This window comes from Polyodon spathula, chromosome 40 (assembly GCF_017654505.1).
Source record: "Polyodon spathula isolate WHYD16114869_AA chromosome 40, ASM1765450v1, whole genome shotgun sequence".
NCBI lineage: Eukaryota > Metazoa > Chordata > Actinopteri > Acipenseriformes > Polyodontidae > Polyodon > Polyodon spathula.
Window position 1 is genome coordinate 3,787,166 of NC_054573.1, and position 24,018 is coordinate 3,811,183.

Consider the following 24,018-nt stretch of genomic DNA (forward strand, 5'->3'; position numbering starts at 1 on the left):
CTCTGATGTTGACAATTGCACATGCTTTTTAAAAACTGATCATCGTAAAATCAAGTGATTGAAATACACAGTGCTGTTAACTCCAAAGTGTCTTTAGCACCATTGTATATAAAGAGAAGAACACCCATTACGGTACAAACAGTAAATTAACAAGCCCTTCATGCATTTCAATGCCTTTTAGGTGTTCAAAGTTGTTTGTTTCTAGTTTTGTGACATTATCAGGTTTTTCTTTAAATGGTGCTAATGACGTTCTGGAGCTAAAGGCTTTGCGAATTCCCCACTAGGTTCTTAAAATAATGCATATTCATACATAATAACAAAAAAAATTAAGAATGGATTGAAAACATGAAGACAACCTTAAGGACTTTTTAAGAACTCACTGTTAAAAGTCAAGACTCTGAGCTTTAACTACCCCAGCTGTTTTGAGCATGCCTTCACATAAGCAATGACTTGTTCTCACGTACCACTGAAGCAAAACACTGCAGTTCCCGCTGAACAGACAATAGGCCATATTCACAAAACCTGCTTTTCTACACTCTGCAGACTCACCATGCAGCCACCCAGAGCTACAGCTTCGGACGACAACGCAGCCCTGGGCAGCTTACAGGCAAGCCCGCAGGAGCCCGGTGAGCAGAGGACACCCTGGGCCGACCTAACCCTCCCACCCCCCCCCCGGCGATGCTCTGCCAGTCCTTGGTCGGCAAAAGAATAGCCTGGACTCGAACTGGCGACATCCAGACTATAGGACACATCCTGCACTCCACATGGAGCACCTTTACTGGATGCACCACTCGGGAGCCCACAAAACCCGCTTTTAGAAAGGTTTTGTCAAGGGCTGTTTTTAAAAGCCCATTTAGATTTTTAACTCTAATAAGTTTACAGGTTATGACCCTCTAACTGTTTTAGGGAGAGTTAGAAGTGTGTTCATTTTCAGAGCTCTGTTTAGTGAATGTTTATAAACACATCTTCAAAAACAGGCCTTAAAAAAAAACATTCCTTAAAATATTTCTTAACTCATTCATACACATGAGGCTGTGAAGATTTAAACAGCTGTGTGCATGAATGGGTTAACGCTTTGTGAATAGAGTCCAGCATTTCCCAAAGGACACTGCAGCCTGAATAAATAAGCAGTAATGTTGCTGTCCTGTGACACCATTAATAACACGTCTCTCTATAGTCATGCTGGCTGCAGCTGGGGTAGGATTCTGAAACAATGCAGATGCATGCCAGAAACTCCATCTTTCACCCCTATTATTTCGTAAAGTTTCTTGTGCTCAAAAGTAAACCGGAGAAGCATTTTATACTGTAATACAGGTAGTTACAGCAGTTATTGTACATGGGCATGGCTTTAAAACAAAGAAATGAAAGCTGGGTTATGATTTACACACCTTCCCTGTTCAATGCTGCTGTTCAATTGCATTTACACAGTAGGACACATCAATGTAACAAAAAGTCAGACTTCTTGTGTCTACATGAAACATTTTTTTCTAAGTGATCACACTGTAAAGGAGCGCTGTTAGCTTTGAAAACACGCCAGTCAGAGGAAAGGAAAGGTGGTGGGAAGGCAAGCCCCTTTGTGAAGCTTCTGGGAATCAGAGATCACGCAAAGCAAATAAACGACAGCACGTTTTTCCAATTATTCAAAAGAGCAACGTCCCAACGTTTCAGTGTGTTTAACACACCTTTGTCAAGGGAATGTGTGTTTGGAAAACAAACAGTGGAGGTGCTAACAGGCTTTTGATGCCATGGCAACTACACTCACTCATTCCTATTTAAATCTATTCATGCACATGTCATTTGCTACACATACATTGTGATGTAAATTACTCTATAGCACAGTATAAAAACAATCTGGATTGTTTTTCCATTTACAAGAACTCGAACTCAAGTACCAACGCACACTGCGAATTCTGTGTACTTTAAATATATATCCTGTACCGTGCTGGCTTTAGCCAGGGAAGATGACATAGCCTATAAGCTGACCTGTAGTTTTTTTTTATTGAATCTACCCCTTATGGGAAGTCCCACCCATATTCCGATGCATACTAAAGATTTTCATTAAAAAATAAAACTCAAATAAAAACAGAAAACAAAGTCATTTGGTTGTACCTCTAGAAACCCTTTGTGGACCCCCTGTACTCCGAAGAGCTGCGTCTGCAAGTCTGCGGAGGACAGGGGAGGCCAGAGACAACACGTCGAGTGGAAACATTAGTACCAAAGCTTCAGTGGTTAAGTAGAAGACCACGGAGTAATACCGTGATGATGCAACAAGAGAGCTTGGGACAAACAGAATAAAACTTCCGTCTCTGAGCGTTAGCAGACGGAGTGATTTTGCACAGCAGTGTCTGTCTCAGCAGTAAAGTACCTGGACAGATGGCTGTAGGCTCTGTCCCAAAGCAAGGTTCCTGTTATCAGTTTCCAGTGTAGTCCACAGGACTGCTGTGTACACTGTTCAAAGGATTTGGCTCCAAAGGGATAGCGTTTAAAAGGATCTGGTTTACAGGAATGTCTTAAATCCAATCAAAACTATGTGCAGAATATACTTGAAACTGCACTAACTGTCTGAAGTTAACAAATCGATCAGGAACCTGAAATTTGTTTTCCAGAATGGTGTGCAATGTTTGATACAGATTAGAAACAGAGATTCTGCACAATACATACACTCAGTCCAGTGAACACGTTTCCAATCGAGCGTGACAGCTACTCAGTGTGTGCCGTTCACTTTGTGTAGTATGTGCTGTACCTGGCGTGGTTCACACTGGCTCTTGTGCGTCACTACAGTCGTCATTCTTGCAAATCTGTCTGATCTTTGCTGTTCGTTTTCTTTCTGCAAATGTACTTAAGCTTTGTCCACAAAACTCATAAGAAATGGACACATAAAAAAACATAAAAAAGAAGAAATACACAAAAGCGTGGTTGTTTGTTTTGACCGCAGGTTTCCTCCAAGCCTGTCCAGTTAGAGCTCGATCTCAAAGGTTTTCTGAAGCTCATTAGAGAACGGGTTGGAGGCTCTCTGCTGGGATTTGGATTCCAGTGCCGCCCACTGCGCCTCGAACTGGTCGACCTCCTGGGCCCCGCCAGCCACTGCCAACTGCTTGAGCCCAGGAGGCCATGCTGTGCCGTTGCTGGTGCCGTTGGTGGTGCAATTCTGGCTGTTAGGGGGGATGCCATTGACTGTGATGGGGTTGGAGAAGTGGTTGGAGCTGGAGGTTGAGACTACAGCGACTGTGGCGGGCGCATTGAAGCTTTGGGGATGCCCACCAATGCTAGCCATCTTGCCTGCTGCCAACCCTGAGCCCTGCGTTTGTGTAGCCGTGCAGAAGACGTTGGCCACCATCTGGGAGGGTGTGATGCCAACCACGGGGACGCTTGGGAAGGACATGCTGTTGGCAAGCGCAGACATGTAGGTGGGTATGGGCATGTATGCAGGCTGTACAGGGGGTGGAACAAACATGCCCACGGGCGCCGGGGTGGAGGCCAGAGGGAAAGGCTGCATGGCATTTGGGATAGACACTGGTGTGCCCGGCAGAGCTGCCAGGATGGTGGGGGGCAGCTGTTGCTGTGGCTGTTGCTGCTGCTGAACTTTGACAGCCTGTGCCACCTCCTCCAGCCAGCGCTCAGCCTCCGACGGCGTCCGCTTGTGCCCCATCTGGCAGGCGGGAGGGGACTGGCTGGCAGCGTCTCCTGCCCATCCTGCTGGACCTGCAGGAACTGGAGAAACAGAATGCTTGGTCAGGTGCGGTTCTTAACTTTTAAATTAATATCGCAGTCTATACTTCCAGTCACCTCAAGTATGCACCACCAGTGCCAAGTGGCAGCAGATTTTGTTTGTAGCATGTCAAAAAAAATAGTTCCATTTTAAATGTGTTTAACTTACCGTTTCTAGAAGTGTATTTTAATGCATTACTCAAATAGCATTAAAAAAAAAAAAAAAAAAAAAAAACTGATTTCATTATATGATGCGAAAAGTAGATCAATTAAACCATTAAATCTCCAAATGATTTCTGATTTCTCCACCAGATCAAAAGGGAAATCTTAACTAGCCATGTTTAAAAAAATAGTTATATACAGTAAAATAATCTATAGTAAACTTGGAAGTGACTCAAAATTCCAGTTTTGGTTGGGGCTTGTGGGCTGTACAGTAGATACTTAAAGAATGGTGAAGTGACTACGTCTTCAACTGTGGAGCAAAGTCAAGGTGAAAGCAAGTATAGATATTGTACCTGTTTCTCATGATGGGCGTACTGGAGACTGAAGGGAGAGCACATCAGGCAGCATTGTAACCATCCCCACATTACCCAGGGTACCCCAGCGAGAATGTCTAAACCTGAACCTCCCCAGTGGGTGGGGAGAACAATTCAGTCTCCACGCCAATACAAACCCACAGTCATTCTTTGAGTCTCTCTTAAAAATCTCCCTGTGCCCTTGGCAAAGACTGAAACATCATGAGAAACAATAGTGGCATATTATTAAAAAGTAATAATATATATAGAAGAGGAAGAAACAGCAGGTCCTTCCTGTACTCAATGCTCTGGGAACACCCGCGCTTTGACTAGCATCTACTGTATAAAGAATGTTATTTCAGTCCTCCCACTGGGGGGAACTGAATAGCAATTCTGCAATCTGAAAGTGACGTTAAGGTTAAGATTACAGTTAAAGGTTTGGGGTAAAATGATGACTGTGTACTCTAGATGCTCCTGTTCCTGGAGCATTTGGCCAAATAGACAAAGCAGCAAAGCAGCCGGGTATGGCCTTGACTGCGACCTCTTAAGTGGTCTCTGTTTTAATGCCCATTGGGAACAACTGTTTAAGAGTCTCTAACATGTGCCTTCAAATATAGACTGTGCTGCTGGCTGATGACTACAACAGATACGCATGGAGGCTGTATAGGGTAAGATGTCTCTCTGTCTCTCACCACGGGCAGGGGCCGGCGGGGGGGGGATGAAGGGCAGCGGGGTGCCGTTGGTGGTTGCCGTGGAGGTGAAGGGCTCCTCGGGGGGCTTGCTGAAGGAGCTGTTGACTTGGCAGTAAAGAGAGTTGATGCTGTCCGCTTCGTCGGGAGGGCCAGACTCCATTTCAGGCACTGGGGAGGGAAGGGAGCTCAGGTCAGCTTTGCACAGGGGACTGTGTGATAGCTAGCATACCAAGTGGTACCATATACAAACACACCATGTTTAAAATGTCAATGCCCGGGAAACCCGCATACTGTCCATAACGAGAGGATCAGCCCATCAGTGTTCGTCCAGTTCCTAGTAGCTGATTGATCGCTTTGTCAAGGTTGGGTCTTAACACTAGAACTGCCATGCAGGTCATTGTGACCCATTTTGCACTTAATGTTAATTACTCTTCTGTGGTAAATCGTATGTGTGTGTACATTTTTTACTTTTCCTAAATATATGAAGTCAATATCCTGACGGCGTTTAATAGCCAGAATCGCAAAAATGATAAAGTTATAAACAGTTCCACCTAGAACCGCCACGCGGGTCAATGTAACCCAGGCATTACAATACATGTCTTTTTTTAATATAAACGTAAGAGATTCTATTATTTTTGTAAATGCAACAAACAAGACACGCCCCCTCCTCCTAGTTTTCTTTTTTTGTTTCAAACTTTGTTTGTAAACTGACTACAAGACAGGCTATGATTGTGGATTTGTCAAGATGCCAAATGTGAAAGCCTAATTGCTTATTTTTCAATGTACCTGGGAGACAACAGTCCTTCGTTTTGTTCCACAAATTCAACTGGGAATAAATCAGAAGGAAATATTTAATTTTGAAAGTAGTCATTTTGATTGAAATATGGCAAGCTGCACTCAGACGCATACAGCAAACTGAAATGACAGGTAGGATAACAACTTATGTGCCTATTATAAAACCTATTTTATATATTCTTTTTTTATGTTACTTTTAGAAAAAAAAAACATTTTGGTTTTGAGGGTTGTATGTACCAGTTTACATGTGTTCAAAGGAACTGCGTCTGTGTTTACAACACAGCTCCTGGATGCAGGCACAGTCAGCTGGCAGACGCATCCGCTCCTCCATAGAGTACGATGCAGCCCTCATACCGGAAGCAGTGTTATATTTTATGTTTATGTAGTATTAGAAACAATGATTTTGGTTTTATAGTTTTGTTTGTACATATACCTGTTTACGGGTTTATGTACATACCCGTTTCTTTTTAAATATATATTTTATTATATTTTTTCACTGTTTGTATGCTGTATATGCGCTCATTTAAAAAAACAATTTTGTTTAATTTTCCATATAAATACAGTGTTTCTGTGATGCAAATATTAGATATGATGCTCATGAATACAACCAGTTATATTTGACAGTATGGCTTTCATTTTCATAACGAAGCCGTTTAAAAATGTATGGGTCAAAGTGACCCACTTGGCGAAAATCCGGCAGTTCTATTGTTAAAGGATCCCAGTGATTCAGCATCGACATGATGGGAAGGTAACCCATTCCACACCCTGCCTTAAGTCTATCTCATCTTCATTTCTAACTAGGTCCTCTGGTCCTGGATTCTGTGCTGCGCAGGTTAGTGTTATCCTTTGTTCTATGCTAAACAAATTCAATTTCTTCAATATATCTTCATAACTCCAAGGTCTGGTTGTTTTGCGTTGGACTCCCCCAAAAGCCACAGTGTCCCTTTGGGTTTGCCAGTGCATTCCAGAATCTTCCTTGATTTGTACTCTACACTTACACAGCCAAGCATTCTGTCAGGTATAACACATAAATAACCTGTCTCAGGCCAAATCATTAGAAGCTGGAGATGATATCCCTATGAGTCACTTTTTAAAGAATTACTTTCACCCAGTGGAAGATTATAAAACCTAAAAATACATCAAAAATAAAACGCAAATACATTTTCCCATTTCATGGATGGGGCCCAAGTGTTTGTTATTCTTTTTAAAACCCAGACAAAATTCTGAATGTCAAAAGAACAATTTAAGATTTCCACTTCAACGGATTGTCAATTTCGTCAAGACAAATTAAATCAAACACTGTTCAAATACATTTCAAATATACTTCCCATGCCATCTGGCACAGAGTCATTTAGTGCTTATTACAGTCTTTATGTTTTTACCCAGTCTTCCTGATATTACACATTTACGGACAGGACTGTAGCTTTTAAATGACCACCATCCATTTTTTATGTCGGATTTTTTATTAGAAAACCAAGGTACAACTCAGGGTAAAAAAATCACTGAAAAATCAGTGAACCCGCTGAGCAGAATCAAGTTCAGAGATGTCCCGGGGCAACACAGCATGTGCAGTCAAGTCTAACTGCAGAGTGCAGCACAAGAAGAAAATGCAAGCATTCATTCATCATCCTCTGGGTCACTGCATGTGCTGTACAGAATTGTACTTGCGTACAAAACACACATCTAAACACAAGTGTAGGCAAGGTGGCAAGACAAAGCCCTAGCCTTTCACCTTTGTGGGATTTTTTTCCCCCACATAAGAAAATGCATGAATTCCCATTTAGTTTATTGTCTCCGACTGACCCCAGAACTTTGTCAAGTTGGATCTTAAAGGATCCCAATGACTGAGCAGCAGCAATGTGGCTTAGAAACTGTTATATACTGTGTGTTCAACGAGACAAATTACACAGCAACGCTTCATTAAGGGGAGAATGAAAACAGTAGATGACTTTTTTTATTTGCCTGTTAGAGATGCTCTCCCACCAACACCAACTCGTGGTGGGATCTTAATATATATATACATTAATGTTCCACAACTAACAACTCCAGATGGAACTGAAGTTCCTACCTTATTAACTGTTCTACATCTTACACAGGTAAGGCTGACAGGTCTGTAAATTTCATGGTTCTGCCTCATCTCCCTTTAGAAATGTCGGCACCACTTTTGCAGGTTGCCAGTCAACTGTAACACCACCTGAATCTTCTAGCGCAGTTCATTTTTGTAACTGACACATGAAAGCCTGATTGCTGGTGTTTGGCGGGTGTGTTTTCAGTGGGAGTGACACTTGCCTGGGTTTTTCACCTGGAAGTCAGTCTTGCGCTGCAGGGTGGAGGGAAGCTCGTTAAGCCTCAGGGAGAGCTGCCGTTTGAAGGGGGAGTTCTTCTGGCTGAGCGCGGGGAAGCCCCGAAAGGAGCCCTGCCGCACGAGCTGCTCGATGGGAGCATGGCGCCGCGGGATGGCGTGCTGGTACCCTGTCTCCGTCCTGTCCACAGGAGATGCAGCCCCCTCTGGGGGGGAGGCACTGTCTGCCGGTAAGGACGGGCTCTCTGCTGGAAGATGACAGAACACCAAGGGATTAGGAAAGGGCTGTTTTCTTATTAGTTTCTCAACAAAATCGTCTAAATACGACTGGCAGGTTAAGCCAAGGTAGGGTGCAATCAGCTTGTAACATTTTTGATATTTTATTTTAATGAAGTTCAGAGAGTCATTGAAAACATTTTAGAATACACAGTTACTCCTCAATACTGTTTTTTGTTTTTTATATAAAACACCAGTTATACCGTGTTGATGCTATGGTCTCTCAACATTGTTGCTTGGTTTCAGACCCTGATGAGTCCTGGACCACATTACCTGAGGCAACGTTAGCTAGTTCAAGATTAGTGCCAATTTGGGCCTGTGGAACCTGCCATGAATGTTAATTTTGAATGAGATTTTTATTGATATATTCAGGTTTGGAGTAAAGGCCTTGATGAATGCAGCCCAGAGTTACGGAAGACATCACTTTGATGGAATATTCCCATTAAGGTGGTGAAGGTTGGACAAGTCCCCATTCCTTATCGTTTTGACACGCGCAGTGCGTTCCCATGGAAACACCTGTACCTTTCTTCCGGTCCTGCAGCTGTTTCATGACCTCCTCTCGCTCAGCCTGCTGTGTGGTCGAGGTGACCCTGAAGGACCCCTCTCTGACGAAGCTGGTCCTGCTGGCGTCGAACGAGGCCGTCACCCCGCACTCCTTCTCCCGTTTCTGTTTGCGCTCCAGACAGGCTGCGAACGCACAGCCCACCGCGTGGCTCAGACGCTCCCCCTGACAGGAGCAGCACAGGGGTGTTTAGAACAAGCTGATGCGAGTCATCACGCTGGACTCCACTCCACCATAGAGCTCAAAGCGTTTCAGAAATCTTAACAGTGGAAATATGAGCTGTGTTTTACAATTCAATTTGTGCTTATAAAGCGGAATTTGTGAAGTGGCTAAGTTTAAATAATAAATAATAACAATAAATAAATAATGTATCGCTGGTGCTAAATGCTGTAATAAAACAAGAAGAAATGATGATTATTACAGCATCTGCAAGCTAGTTAATAGAAAATATGTCTAGAAACTGAGTAGCCGAGAGGACAGAGGGGCATCTTCACTAAGCCTTCATCTTGTACTGTTGCTGTTTTGGATTTCATTTGGTTATAAACTCTTAATTTCATACACATATTTTTACCATTCAAGTATGTGTGATCATTGTGAGGACCCTTGGTATGTGCATGCTTTTATGAGTCCTTCCAGAAACACAGATTGAAAAAGGAGATTGACCCATCCATCCATCCATCCATCCATCCATCCATCTATCTATCTAGAATATTGTACAGGTGGCTGTATTTTACAAGCAGGAATTCACTCCACAAGAGATCACATGGCTTTCCGTTAGTGTGTAAAGGTTTTCTGTGTGTCGTTTGCATTTCTTGTTGCTTGTTAAATTTGTCTCCGTCCTCAGTTTTAACTGTGTGTGTTAGAGGCTACCTCGCTGCAACACTGTGAATCAATGTGACATCACCTCCGGCTCAAACCAAGGCATTTCAGGTGGCTGAATCTCATCGCTTATCTGCGATCAGGCTCTACTATATTATAGAACAGAATGTCAAAAAGAGAAGATATAAAATATGATGAAAGGGCTGGGCTGTCCATTTTCATTTCAAACTCACCGAGTCCTTCAGGGCCATGAAGCAGTGGCAGATCCAGCGACGGGTGGTCCCGTCTCTGCAGATGTAGGAGAACGCTTTGTCATAATTGCGGTCCGGAGCGCAGAATGACACCTTCTCGATGGTCTGGTCCAATATCAGGTCCTGCAGGGAAACAATCAGCATTCAATTCATTTCAAATAAACTTACGATGGAGATGCATTCGCTACAGAGAGTTCTGGAAACTATTCTTAACACAACAGTGGGACTGAACAGTCAATGCACATAAATCCTACCTATAGTGTGATCTTTACAAACAGAATCATGACTGTTTTAATATTTCTAATGGGTTTACACCTGGAGAACAAAACTCATCTTTTCAACTTTTACTCAGGAGCGTTTGTCGAAGATACGCCACTCAGTCCAATCAGAGCCCTAGCATTGTTGCAGGAGGGAGCATGAACAGGACACAGAAGAAAAATCACTTCTCTAAACGTTGAAGAATATACTGCTGTGAAATGGACAACACAGGGTCCAGCAGAGATAAAGCAATGTCTTGTAAAGACAATATTCTGGAGCATTTGAACATGCTATTACCTATACACTAGTGCATGTGCATTACATATGAAAGAATTCCCCAGTCAAGCACATGTGCAAGATAAGGGTTCATCTTTTGTATTCCACATACTGCTCAAAAGTAAGAAAAATGACTATTCATAATATGCTGTATTTGGGATTAACTTGTTCTTCCCCATATATAGTAAGGTGACATGCAATCTATTTTTAACAGTGTCCTTGGAGGCTCCCAATACTGCAACATTCTGTTTGGATCCACAATATGTATAGCAGTCCTGAAACCTTAAGAGAAAAAAGACTACATAATAAATAAACTAATGCAGAATACATATAGTGATACATGAGGAATAGCCAGCTTGTTCTGGTCCTGTAGCTTTGTTGTCCAGTATAATGTGTTTGATGTGTCTCTGTGTAATGGTGGTGGATTTTTCACTTTCCCAAAAGTCATCACATTAATATTTCTACAAACTGTTTTTAACCCGGAGCACGCTATAGGTTAATACTATATAGGTGAAAACAAAACTACATTAGGAAGCAAAAGCAATTAAGGACAATACAGACCAGTTTGGAATTAAAAGGCTTCATACAGTGAACCCCCCTCCCCCAGTCTCCCTGAAAAGGCAAATGGAAATAATAAATTATCCAGATAACCTATAAAAATGAGATCCGCTGGGAAGTTTGGAAGCCCAGTGCTTTTGTGCGAGTCCCAGCCACAGGGAACTATCTGTGCTGGCAACTAACTAAAGCAGAGGAGTGGGGGGGGGGGGGGGGGGGAGAAACAGCAACGCTTTCCTGTTTCTGTACAGCAGGACACAAAGGGACTTGCCAGGACCCAGTCTCAAAAGAAACTTTTATAACTGCCTCATTATTTCAGCTGGGAGGGACAGTGGGAAAGCCCTCAGCTGCTGAATAGGCTTTTATTTTCATTGTTGAAAATTCATTGTGCAGATTGTAAAATAACGCAGAGCTTGAATAAAAAAGTGTGTAGGGATTGAGACTGCAAATGGTGCATTTCCTACAAAGTGTACAGCAGGTTTTAAAACAGCAGCACTGAAAGAGAAGTAGCCACAAATTAGTGTAGAGGGGATAAAATAGAAAAGAATGATGCAGCAATGCACTTCTTATTCACTACACCTATTCACTAGAACAAAAGAAGAGTTACGAACGAGAGGAAGCCATTTGGCCCGTCAATGCTCGTTCAGTTCCCAAGAGCTGATTGATTTTAGAACTTTGTCAGACTGGTTGTTAAAGGATCCAAGTGATTCTGCCTCAACAACATGACTAGGCAGCACAATCCATCCCCTTACCGCTCTGTGTGAAGAAGTGTCCTTAGTCTGTCTCCACTTAATTTCTAACTATGGTCCTGGTTTCTGATCAATGCTTACAGTATTGGCTAGGGTTAACTTTGTCAGCTCCTTTCAAGAGTTTAATGACTTCAAATCAAGCCCTCCCTGGTTCTTCTTTTTTCTAGGCTAAATAAATCTCGATTCCTTTAAGCCCTGGGATTAGTCTGGTTGCTCTTCGTTGGACTCTCCAAGGCCTCAATGTCCTTTTTATATGGTAGGGAAATGAACACAGTTCGCAGTGGTCACATCACTCTCTGTGTGAAGACGTGTTTCCTAGAGGCTCCCAAGTGTCGACTGTGCTCCTCAAACCATTCACAACTCTGCCGCGCTGGACAGGTGCATGATCACCGTGAAAGAAGTCATTGCCATCGGGGTACAAGTAAGTGGACTTTATCAGCAACAGTGCTGAAGTAAGCTAACACATCCATTCAATCTTCTAGAGTAAATAATGGTATACCAGGAGAACATCCCCCACACCAGGGTATACCAGGAGAACACCCAAACACCAGGAGAACACGCCCACACCAGGGTATAGAACACGCCCACATCAGGATGATGCAAAATCAGATCGACAGGTCCTAATAAAGTGGCTGGACATGGTATGCAATCGCAGTGCGACATGTGCGTTCATACACAGACTGACAGCGGCATCCAAACATCCTATTGTGATACTTTCAATAACCTGGGCTAACGGATGTCTTAATAAAGTTCCCTCACAATTGTGATTTATAACATAAGTAAAAATCTAAGTGTGGCACGTGAACATTCCTAACTAGTGGCAATTTTGTTCAAGTAACTTATATCGGGAACAGATTCCTTTTTAAGAATAATTTCCCCAACACTGGCAACACTTTGACTTTTACGTGATACTAAAAACGTCAATTATTTCTACCTATTACCTATGCATTCGGAACATTATCATCAGAATAATGATGATTATTCAGAATAATGTTTTGTACAGCTTAGAGCGACCTGGCATCCATACTAAAGGGTGTTGTGTTTTGGGCATATCCCTGCTGCAGCTGTACATCTCCCTTTCACTTAGTTTCAGTAGCCAATTTAAAAAGGAGTTCTTACCTTTGTTTTATCGTCTACAACCCGCAGACCATCTGCAGACACCCACAGGACTGCTTTCACAGACTTCTTTCCAATCTGAAAGGAAGGATACATTAAATCCACAACACAGTTCAGCTTGGTTAGAACATCCACTCAATCCAATACAGGAAATATCCACTGCAGAAAACCGAGCGGACAAAACAGAATACTCCCCGAAATCATTACTCGCCAATCAATACATTTGTCTCATTGTCCAACTGTCCGCTATCTAAACCCCATACCTAATCTTTTTACCAGAGTAATATGGTAAATGTATATTTAGGTGTATTTTATGTGGAATATCATCTGGGTATAAATACAAGCATTACCTAAACTAGAAAGGGGAATTTTCACGAATAAAAACTAATCATAATCTAAAACTTCATATCAGATCAAACGGTTTGTAAACAAAGTAAAATGGATATACTGTATTGAGAGAATCATAGAATACAGCTGTGTACTAACTCCACAGACACTGTATCATTAGAACGGCCAGGGGTTGAAGCCATGCAGCAGTGGCTGGATTTATTCTGTACTAAACATTAAGAAAATAACTCAAAGTGTCTTTGTACAGCACACATTTAGTCACAGGAACCCCCAACAGGGCAGCCACCTTAAAGTCACCGGTCAAAGCAAAGGGTGCTTCTAGATTTTGCTAGAAGAATATCCGCAGCTCTGCAAATATGAAGCTGCAAGCTCAAATGGTTTATGAGATATTACTAGTCACATAAATGGTGGACATGCAGGGATGATTAAAAACAGCTACAAATGTTTATCGGATTTCCCAGTATCTAATAAAAAAAACTAATACAAATACTGTACTGAGGTATCATAGGTCGTTACCAGCGTCACTTGAAATTGTCCTTGTTAAATCCTGAATAAAGGCGTTGGGCATGAGGCTATTGCTGTACCTCTAGTGGCACCCAATGATGGTGGGTCAGGGCATCATTCAAACACTTTGTTCAACAAAAAAATTAAAATAAAACATTTTTAAAACTGATCTGTTGGACCATAAAAATGTGTGGAGCTCTGTCCTGCAACCAAGACATGAAAAGGAAGTACAACATGGTCAATCTGCAGTGGTGCATAGGAACCATTCTACACCCGTGCGTGGGTCGTGTTTATCAGAGTCATTCTGAATGACGTAGAAAACCCTATTTATAGACCCGCAACTTGTAGACATGACACAATTAGGCAAAGGCACTCTCCTAAAACCATCCAAATAGCATGCTTCTTGATTTTCAGCAAGGGCCCAGGAGTGGTGATTGTTTGAAGCAATGACTCCCTCTCACTGCCCTGCTTTACAATGTCCTGACAGCACAGGATACTCTGGACACCCCCACACCACACCCGAGCAGGGCTGGCACACTTCTAATCTGATTACAGGACCACCATTTATAAATATGTTTTGCTTTAGGAGAGGCAATTGTACTGTTTCAAAAATGAAACTAAATTTTGAGATAATAATAATAATAATAATAATAATAATAATAATAATAATAATAATAATAATCCCACAAAGTAAGATATCATGTTGCACTAATAAACCATAACTAAAGTAAGAATAATTAGTAATTTAGAGCAATCAAAAGTTCTGTCTCATAAAACACTAACTATAAAAACGCTGGTGTGCTGAACTAAGACCTTGAGAAAGACTTCTCGTCAAAACTTTGTCTGAGAATTATTTTTTAATTTAATTTTATGCTTATGACTAATTTGGTAAAAAACAGTAACATTTGGTGAAACGCTGTAGGCATATAAAAAGTCTGCTTTCCAAAATCTCTGTTACCCTTCTCATTAGATAGGATGCAGATCGCAATCTCTGATGTGTCCGATGATAGTAATCCCTGCTGGCTGTGCTCCCACACTGACTTGCATGCAACACTGCTCTGCTACAGTCTTTCTGGTTCAGAGTTTGCAAGTGGGGACGAAGTTTTAAAAGTAGATCAACAGTATAGGGATGAATAAAATTGCCACGTTCATGCCTTCTTGACCTGGAGTACTGTTTGTCTAATAATTTCACTCCTTTAATTAACTCTTATTTAAAAAATAACACACAATAGAACCAAACAACTAAGACTAAAATATAACAGGTGACCAGGTAGACTATGATTTAACCCTCTACAGCTAAGAGGACCAGGTGAGGTGGAACATGTTTTACTGCCTTTAAACGTTATAAACCCTCTTCACACATAATGGAGTACAAGTTCAAAGCCAGCCTTTTATTAACTCTATTTTATGAAAGTACAATACAACACAACGATGTTACAGAACTAAGGAACAAACTTGGGAGGGCTGAAGAAACGCTGAATTCCTCTTTAGATAAAATGCATGACAGATGGAATTTGGATCTTGGTGGAGATAATGTAGCTCTAAACTGGAAAGCATGCTGGATACAAAAGTCAGATAAAAGTCTAACAAAAGTCTACGTCTAACAAATTAGCGACTACAATTTATTACACCCGGAATGTTTGAAACAAATTTAATAATAGCATCCCAGATATTTGTTTAAAATGTAAAATACAATCAGACTTTGATGCATTCCTTCTGGGATCCTGTTATCCTGCTAAGAGAAATGAAAACCTGTGACAAATCCAAACAATAATAATTTCCGATAAGGAGTGCATAGAGCCAAGTCTAATTCTATTGTATTTCCATTGTATTTGGAAATTGTATTGTATTTCTATACACCATCTAACCCACTGCAAAAAGCAGCTCTGGTGTATAGAATGGAAATACAAGAACATACATTGATTCCCCTATAAGTCTTGTACGCGATTTTATTGGCTCTTGTAATGCTGAAATTTGCATGTTCCCAGATTAGCACTACAAGAGCCAATCAAATCGCGTGAAAGCACAAAGTGGCCGGGGCTCATTTGCATACAAACTCTAGATTTAGCGGGCCAGTTAAATATTTATCTAAACGTTAAATCTTGTAACTAGATTTATAAATTATATCTGAATGCACACATTTTAAAAAATGTATATATTTTTTTCACAACATAAAATCTGTGGAAAAATACAAGATTTAAGTTAAATCTGGAAAAAAACGACATGTTAAAATATTAACGCTTTTTTAAAATGTATTCATTTTTATTTTTTTTATACACGACACCCCATGCCGTAGGGGATATTGCATCACCTGTCTATTGCCCTTTCTTGGGTTTTCCCATGTGAATCTCATCCTATGCAGGCACACCTGTCAGTTTTGCACATTTTTCCTATGTTTAACATGATCATCTTTAAACATCTTCAGTCTGCAGTATGCTGTTTAGCATCATGAGATCTGAGCAGTAACAGAAAGTACCTTAAGATGAGCAACATCACACAAGTGAGCCTGCGTAAGTCTCGCAGAAGAATGTGGCACAGTCAAGTCGATTTCTGCAAATGCACACACTGCTGTTGGTTCGGTTGTCAGTTCAAAATTCCCATCTTACAAACGCTTCTTCTTTTATTATACTTTTTTAAAAATAAAACGGAACGAAAGTTTGCACTTTGTTATTGCAAACCGTTCTAAAACTCCACTACAAGCTGATCTCTAATACCAGTGTCACTGCACAGTCACAGCTCGACTCCATCACAAGCTGATCTCTAATACCAGTGTCACACTGCACAGTCACAGCTAGACTCCACTACAAGCTGATCTCTAATACCAGTGTCACACTGCACAGTCACAGCTAGACTCCACTACAAGCTGATCTCTAATACCAGTGTCACACTGCACAGTCACAGCTAGACTCCACTACAAGCTGATCTCTAATACCAGTGTCACACTGCACAGTCACAGCTAGACTCCACTACAAGCTGATCTCTAATACCAGTGTCACACTGCACAGTCACAGCTAGACTCCACTACAAGCTGATCTCTAATACCAGTGTCACACTGCACAGTCACAGCTAGACTCCACTACAAGCTGATCTCTAATACCAGTGTCACACTGCACAGTCACAGCTAGACTCCACTACAAGCTGATCTCTAATACCAGTGTCACACTGCACAGTCACAGCTAGACTCCACTACAAGCTGATCTCTAATACCAGTGTCACACTGCACAGTCACAGCTAGACTCCACTACAAGCTGATCTCTAATACCAGTGTCACACTGCACAGTCACAGCTAGACTCCACTACAAGCTGATCTCTAATACCAGTGTCACACTGCACAGCCACAGCTAGACTCCACTACAAGCTGATCTCTAATCCCCATTGCAGTCGGGGGGTTCAGGGTGCAGTAAGCAGAGAGGACTCTAAAATAAAACAAATAAAACAACATGGAACTGTGAATAATTAAGCTTGGAAAGGTGTGCATATGAACTGTAATTGATCAATTACATGGCAATTACAATTACAGTACACAGGTGTGCCTAGGTTCAACTACAACAACGTCGTTATTGCAATTAAAATAACACAGGACACAATTGCGATTGAAATTGAGCCAGCTCTGCTCAGTACTCACAGTTTTCAGCTTCTTCACCGCCTCTTCACACACATGCATTCCTCGAGACTCGTCCACCTCCACGTGCCCCAGATACTGAGGAAGAGCAGAGTCCAGAGTCAAGCAGCAATCACAAACACAGAACACCGCGGCTTTATTAGATGCATGCAACTGAACCATGAGCTTGCCATGCTGAACAACTGTAGCTAATTAAACACCCCCATCCCCCGCCCACGCCATGCACTGCTTATCCACTAATGAGGTCTCAATGGTTTTAGCAAACCTGTGTTTCAATTTAAAGAACAGAAATCTGTTTGCAGGCCTTCCTTCTGACAGTCTTGCATTTCCATGACTATTTCACGTGAAGACTGGAAATGCGCCGTTTGAAAATTCAAATCCTTATCTATCTCTCTTGCATCCAAACACCCCACTTTTCTTCAGTAAACTTTGCAGTAAACTGAATTTCTTTCTTCTGATGTAATCCCCCTGAAAACCTGTTTCTTCTCAGAGCGTGTTTTGCCCAGACCAGCGTGATGGGTTGAGCTGTGTAACAAAGCATCCTGTCTGATAAGAACTACAAGCACTGATATCTCACTGTTATAGAATAAATTAGTTTTTAAAGTTTTATTTAATAGCACTTTGACCGTCATTTTTTTGCCATATTTTCTATAATATATACACACGCACACACAGTGCCTTGCAAAAGTATTCAGACCATTCCTATGGTGTCCCATTTTATGAAATTACAAAATGATGCATACACATTTTTTTAAACTTAATATTTTATTCAAAACTTGAATGCTCAAACTGAAGACTTCTAAGGGTAAGATAAGTTACAGTAAATGTCAGCAAAAACTAAAGAGAAAAAACTGAAATATGTTGATTGCATAAGTATTCAGACCCGTCAACTCAATATTTGGTGGAAGCACCTTTGGCAGCAATTACAGCTGCAAGTCTTTTTGGGTAAGTCTCTACCAACTTTGCACACCGGCTTGGTGCAATTTGTGCCCATTCTTCTTGGCAGATTTGCTCAAGCTCTCTCAAGTTGCTTGGGGATCGCTTATGGACAGCAGTTTTCAAGTCTTTCCACAGATTCTCAATAGGATTCAAGTCAGGACTTTGACTGGGCCACTCAAGGACATTCACTTTCTTATTCTTAAGCCACTCCAGTGTAGCTTTGGCCTTGTGCTTTGGATCATTGTCCTGCTGAAAGGTGAATTTCCTCCCCAGTTTTAAGTCTTTAGCAGACTGAGGCAGGTTTTCTTCTAGTATTTGCCTGTACTTTGCTCCATCCATTTTTCCTTCAATCCTAACAAGCTTTCCAGTCCCTGCTGAGGAGAAGCATCCCCATAGCATGATGCTGCCACCACCATGCTTGACTGTAGGGATGGTGTTGACTGGGAGATGTGCTGTGTTGGGTCTGCGCCAAACGTAATGCTTGGCATTTAGACCAAAAAGTTCCAATTGGGTCTCGTCTGACCACAACACCTTTTGCCACATTTTTGCAGGATCACTCAGGTGCTTTCTTGCAAACTCCATGCAGGCTTTGAGATGGCTTATTTTTAGTAATAGCTTCCTTCTTGCCACCCTGCCATACAGTTTACTTTTGTGAAGTGTTCTGGATATTGTTGACTGATACACATTTTCTCCCATCTCAGCCATTGAACTCTGTAGCTCTTTCAAAGTTGTCGTTGGCCTCACAGTGGCATCCCTCACCAGTTTCCCCCTTGCCCTGCTGCTCAGTTTGGAGGGATGGCCTGATCTAGGCAGTGTCTGAGTGGTACAATGCCCCTTCCATTTCTTGATGATTGAGTAGACTGTGCTAACAGGGATATTCAGAGACTTCGATATTTTTTTGTACCCTTCTCCTGATCTGTGCTTTTCAATGACTTTATCCCTGACTTGCCTTTTAAGGTCATTATTATGGAGATTATTAGTTGACAAGCAAGTAGATCATAATAATAATAATAATAATAATAATAATAATAATAATAATAATAATAATGATAATAATAATGTTTATTATTATTATTATTATTATTATTATTAGATTGTAGTGTTTTTTGTTCCTGTCATACCAGCTAAAAAGGGTTTCAATTTATTTGTAAACTGCACTGTGGTAGAAGATTTTATGTACCCTACACCTTATGCTAGAATCATATATATCCTATTTCTTCTTTATTGTGTGACTAGTCTATTTTAAAATAAATTACTACTTGCTGGTTTACAAAGGCATATGCAGACACAAATCATGTACACTAGAGAGACTAAGTAATCATCTTGCCGTTTTGCATTGTTTCACTTTGGTTTAGGTCCTGCTTTCACCCTCTCCCTCATGTAAACACGTCCAGCTGCTGTCCTCAATTAATACAGTTACTTGTGGCCACAGTACTGTATTTATGAGGAGCCACTGTAATCAGTGGAGTCTTCATAAATCGCAAAAGTAAAAACGTGAAAGAGTGCATGTACTGGTTCAAATATGTGTATCCGATTACAGCCAAATGAATTTGAAATATTTATATGAGGCTCAGATTGTATAATAAAAGTTTGTGCAAAATGAAGCCAGTTATGTTCACCATGTAGGGTGTGACAAATAGACAGATGGACTGGCAGACACAATTGCCTAATTGTGAAAAAGAAAGACAGACATGACATTGACAGTGCAGGTACATTTCAGTCAAAAAGCAACATTACAGTTAACACTAGCAGCTCAAACTGCCCTTCCTGTTGGGAAAATTTGTTTTTGTTACTGTTGTCATTGTAACATAAGCGAACATATACACATTGTAACAGTGTATAATAAATAGTGTACAGTCCACGCATCTGAAAAATCTTCATGAAAGCCTTTGTAACTCTGTACAGTAATTGCAGTTGTGTCCTCCTACTCCCAAGATTGGTACTCATTTTAAAACAGCATGACATTAATGGCGAGGATAATTACGTCAGAGGTAAATCGGTGCTGGCCCACCCCAGTCCTCCAAGGCTCCGAGGCTGAATGTGTTGACTTTGCAAGAGCTGAATCTGCATCCACAAAACAGTGCAAAGCATCGGAATAAGGAAAAAGCTTGCCAGCGATGTTGCTAAATTATCAGACCTATACATATTCCCTTTAAGAATGATTTTGCTCCAGGTACAGTACAATGTTAGAAATAATTGTTATTGGCGCTTCCCCTCCATCATACAGTCTTTCACATGAGCAGTTCTGCGAGTGTCCTTTCACGGGCTAGGGACAAGGCTACTAGCACCGCCCTGCAGGGCCAATGTGCCTAACAGAACAACCAATCACAGAACACTCTCGCACACACACCAACAGAACATGCAGTCCAGTGGCCACGCCCCCTGCTCGCATCACAGTTCTGATTGAGAGCTCTCAGCTGTCAGTCTCTCGCGCACAGCAACACAACACAGACGCTCACTGTTAAAATATCTTGTCTTTAACCCAGGATTTGCATATCACAGGAGAGTAGAAATGAGTAAACTCTGTATCCTTTATATGCGAAGTGGGTAAACGCTACACCACTGAAGCATGGGATAGGCCAGGGCTCTGGTAGTTTCCACTGCTTGATCCAGGGTACACCCCTGACTTCTCCAGTCTTTTTAAAACTCGGTTAAGCGCTCAGTATGTTGTGAATATGATCTCACACATACTGGAGGAGTTTTATAGGAGGGAACTATAAAAAAAAACAACATTACAAAATGACATGTGGCAGTACCTTAAATAAATAAAACCAGTTAAAAAACTTTTAACTTTTAACTGGTCACACAATGAGGCAGTGTGACCCCTGTGAAGACACATGCAAGGCACTGTAAGCTATGGACATACGCTTTGTATCACTGAAGTTACATAAAAGCTCTAAAATTATGTTCATATAGTTTTTATTTAAATGATGTCTCAATCCTAAAATTCTATGTGATGCCACTCTCAGGCACACCTCAGTTTAATGGGAAGATACTTCTTGTTATAACTTGTTGAAATATAGGCAGTGGCCTCAGGGGTGTTTAGTTTCCTAAACTTTAGGACTAAAACGAGTTGTGTGTGTGTAGAAGACCCTGTGTGCACATTTAATTCCAAAGGGAAGAGACAGTGAAGAATTACTGAACAGGAAATACACTGGCTTACACTTGCTACTATGTAAAACACCTGCATAATTCTGACTACAGTTAAACGTTCAGGGACAATTTCTTTAAATGTTAAACTATTACAACCCTGTACATTAAATATTAACTTGCCACTGCTCAATGGAAAACACAGCATGATAAGCCCATTTCACTTATAAAACAGGATCATTTTGGAAACTAAATACAAACTTAAGGATGTTGTTTATCTGGTAAATTCCACACAGAACAAATGAACAGAATTTCAACTATATACATTGTTTTGATATTCTTTAAAACTCACAGAAACAGGCGTACTGTTTAAATCGCTTAGTAAAAGGAAAACGTTTTCATCTATACATGAAAAGGATATCTCTTGTCTCAACTTTGTAGAAGCAGGAGTCCTCCTCAGACAGACTCCCCAGTTTGGAAACTCAAAACTAGAAAGACCACTAAGAGGATCCTCGCTCTCTAATGTCACCCTGTAACAATTTAATTGGGTGAATGAAAAACGGATTAAAAAAGGGCTTTAAAACCCTCAGCGTGGAGAACGGATTTTTAAATCATCAGCAATGGCTAGAAGAAAGGTTTTGCAGGGAATCGGAGTCGTTTCTGTTCGCTCCCCCATTTCTCTCCAGACATACCATTGAAACCTCGTTTTCTGAATCTTGCTTAGCATTTTGATGGAGAGTTGCGCGAACCACTCTGTTACTCTGAACCCTGGGGGGTTTGCACTTACCCGCACTGGGAAGCTACACTTGCCCTTGCGCACAGCCTCCTCGTCAAACTGCCACTGGTGCGGCCGGCTGGCTTCCGGCACGTAGCAGGGCTTCTTTCTTCGCAGGCTCTGACGCAGCTTGTTCATTGTGGGATCCGTCACACTGCAGAGCAAGAGAGAGGCAGGGTTAGGAGGAGCCCAGCCCCCACCAAACAACTAGAACCAGCTTTCACACAAAGCAAGTCAATCTAGATCAGGGCCCTGGAGTGCCACAGACACTTCTGGTTTTTGTTTTACCCGAGCCCTAACTGATTCAATGATTGGCTTAATTGGTTAGAATTACCATGTGTTCCAGGTATTTAGCAATTGACTAAGAGATACCTAAAAAACCTGCAGGAACGTGGCTCTCCAGGACCTGGGTTGCCTGCCCCTGATACAGACAACTGCTGCAGGTGGACCACGGGACAGCCACACGGCTGAATTAAAATTGAGTTTCCAATCTGAAATAAACCAACAAAGCTGTCATTTATGCAGGTTATTGGGTTCAACCCAAAAGGTGTTCGACCACGAAATACTATCTTTGATATCATGAGGGCTGACATCACTTCAGTATATATTAAGAGGCGCGTTTTGAACTTACACAAGATTTTCATGATAAAGAGATCACAACCATCTCATAATAAACTACAAAGAAAGAATTTATGGAGCCTTGGAGGGCCCTAGACCCTCAACAGCTACAATCAGCTTTGACTCTAACCTGCTCTCCAGCTGTGCAGTGATGGTTTGAATTAGGTTTTGGTTATTTTAATGGGATCTGTTTGTACTGCATTGAAATCAGAGGATTCCCTATACAGGGACACAGAGGTTTTAAATAGAGATGAAGCGCAGGGGTTCAGAGGTGCTCTTGCTTATATATCCCTCTGTTTCCAATCAGACTCACTGTAATTGTAAAATGAGTTGACAAAGTTAACCCTCGCCAATACTCTCAGCTCAGTAGAAAAAACAGGACACAGGTGGAAACTAGATGGACAGACAGGAGAGAGAGAAGCCAGCCATGCTGTAGAGGCTGAATCACTGAGTTCCTTTAGGACCCAATACAGTTTTGAGACCAGTCAGCTACAGGGAACCGAGCATTAATGGGCCGAATGACGTTCTCTTATGTTCTTAGGAGTAATCATTTTTCGTATTTCTTTTCAAATTACATTTTACCACAAAGACTACATCCTTTACATTGATTGCACTACCGAAGATAAAACAGGCAGCGTATGTTGTTTTTCTTTGAGTAAATCGATGGCTGAATGCATTACAGTGCGGGCACTGCCCCCATCTGCATCCCAAGCTTGCTGCTCGTGGCACATCAGTTCATCAGCAATGAGGTGCCAGCCAACGCTATCTCCTCTCATCCGACAGCTTCAGACAAGGGCAGAATCAATTATCTTTATTTCAATCTTATCTTCAAAAATCGGAAAACCTTCCACCTACTTTAACTTAAGTGAACACTCCATTTTTATACCCTTTTATACCCTGCGCAACAGTGGATTGTGGCAGTGTATCCCCACTAGGCAATTGTGATAGAGGCTGTTTCAGGTTTCATATTAAATATCATCAATCAATATCAATGACATAGCATCCTTTACAGTTTACCAACTCAAAGCAGATGTATTAAAACAGAGATATACTTTAAAAAAAAAAGTTTATTCCAGGTACAGTTATATCAATTGCATTGAAAAAGGCTCAGTTAGTTCTCGATGGCTTGCGGTTCTAGCATCAGGAAGAAGCACTTGTATTAGTGACACACATACATGTCTTCATGAAAACATCAGATGATCATTTTTCCTTTTCCAGCTGATTTCTGAACTACGTTCAGTTTGCCCC

General features: G+C 41.4%; 1 protein-coding gene across 3 annotated transcripts in view; it reads right to left on the reverse strand.

Moving 5' to 3' along the window:
• Positions 1–676: 676 nt before the first annotated feature.
• Positions 677–24,018, reverse strand: part of LOC121305011 (protein numb homolog) — a 58,775-nt gene continuing 35,433 nt past the window's right edge. Inside the window, exons 2-9 of one of the 3 annotated variants that reach the window (XM_041236486.1) lie at positions 22,165–22,306; positions 17,352–17,426; positions 12,878–12,952; positions 9,903–10,043; positions 8,811–9,015; positions 8,000–8,257; positions 4,916–5,083; positions 677–3,711 (exon numbers count right to left, since the gene is read on the reverse strand). In XM_041236486.1, the coding sequence (XP_041092420.1) occupies positions 2,957–3,711; positions 4,916–5,083; positions 8,000–8,257; positions 8,811–9,015; positions 9,903–10,043; positions 12,878–12,952; positions 17,352–17,426; positions 22,165–22,290 (1,803 nt within the window). In that variant the 5' untranslated portion in view covers positions 22,291–22,306 and the 3' untranslated portion in view covers positions 677–2,956. Of the gene's footprint in view, positions 3,712–4,915; positions 5,084–7,999; positions 8,261–8,810; positions 9,016–9,902; positions 10,044–12,877; positions 12,953–17,351; positions 17,427–22,164; positions 22,307–24,018 lie in introns of all 3 variants that reach the window. The other 2 variants (XM_041236485.1, XM_041236487.1) reach the window with 2 other exon arrangements.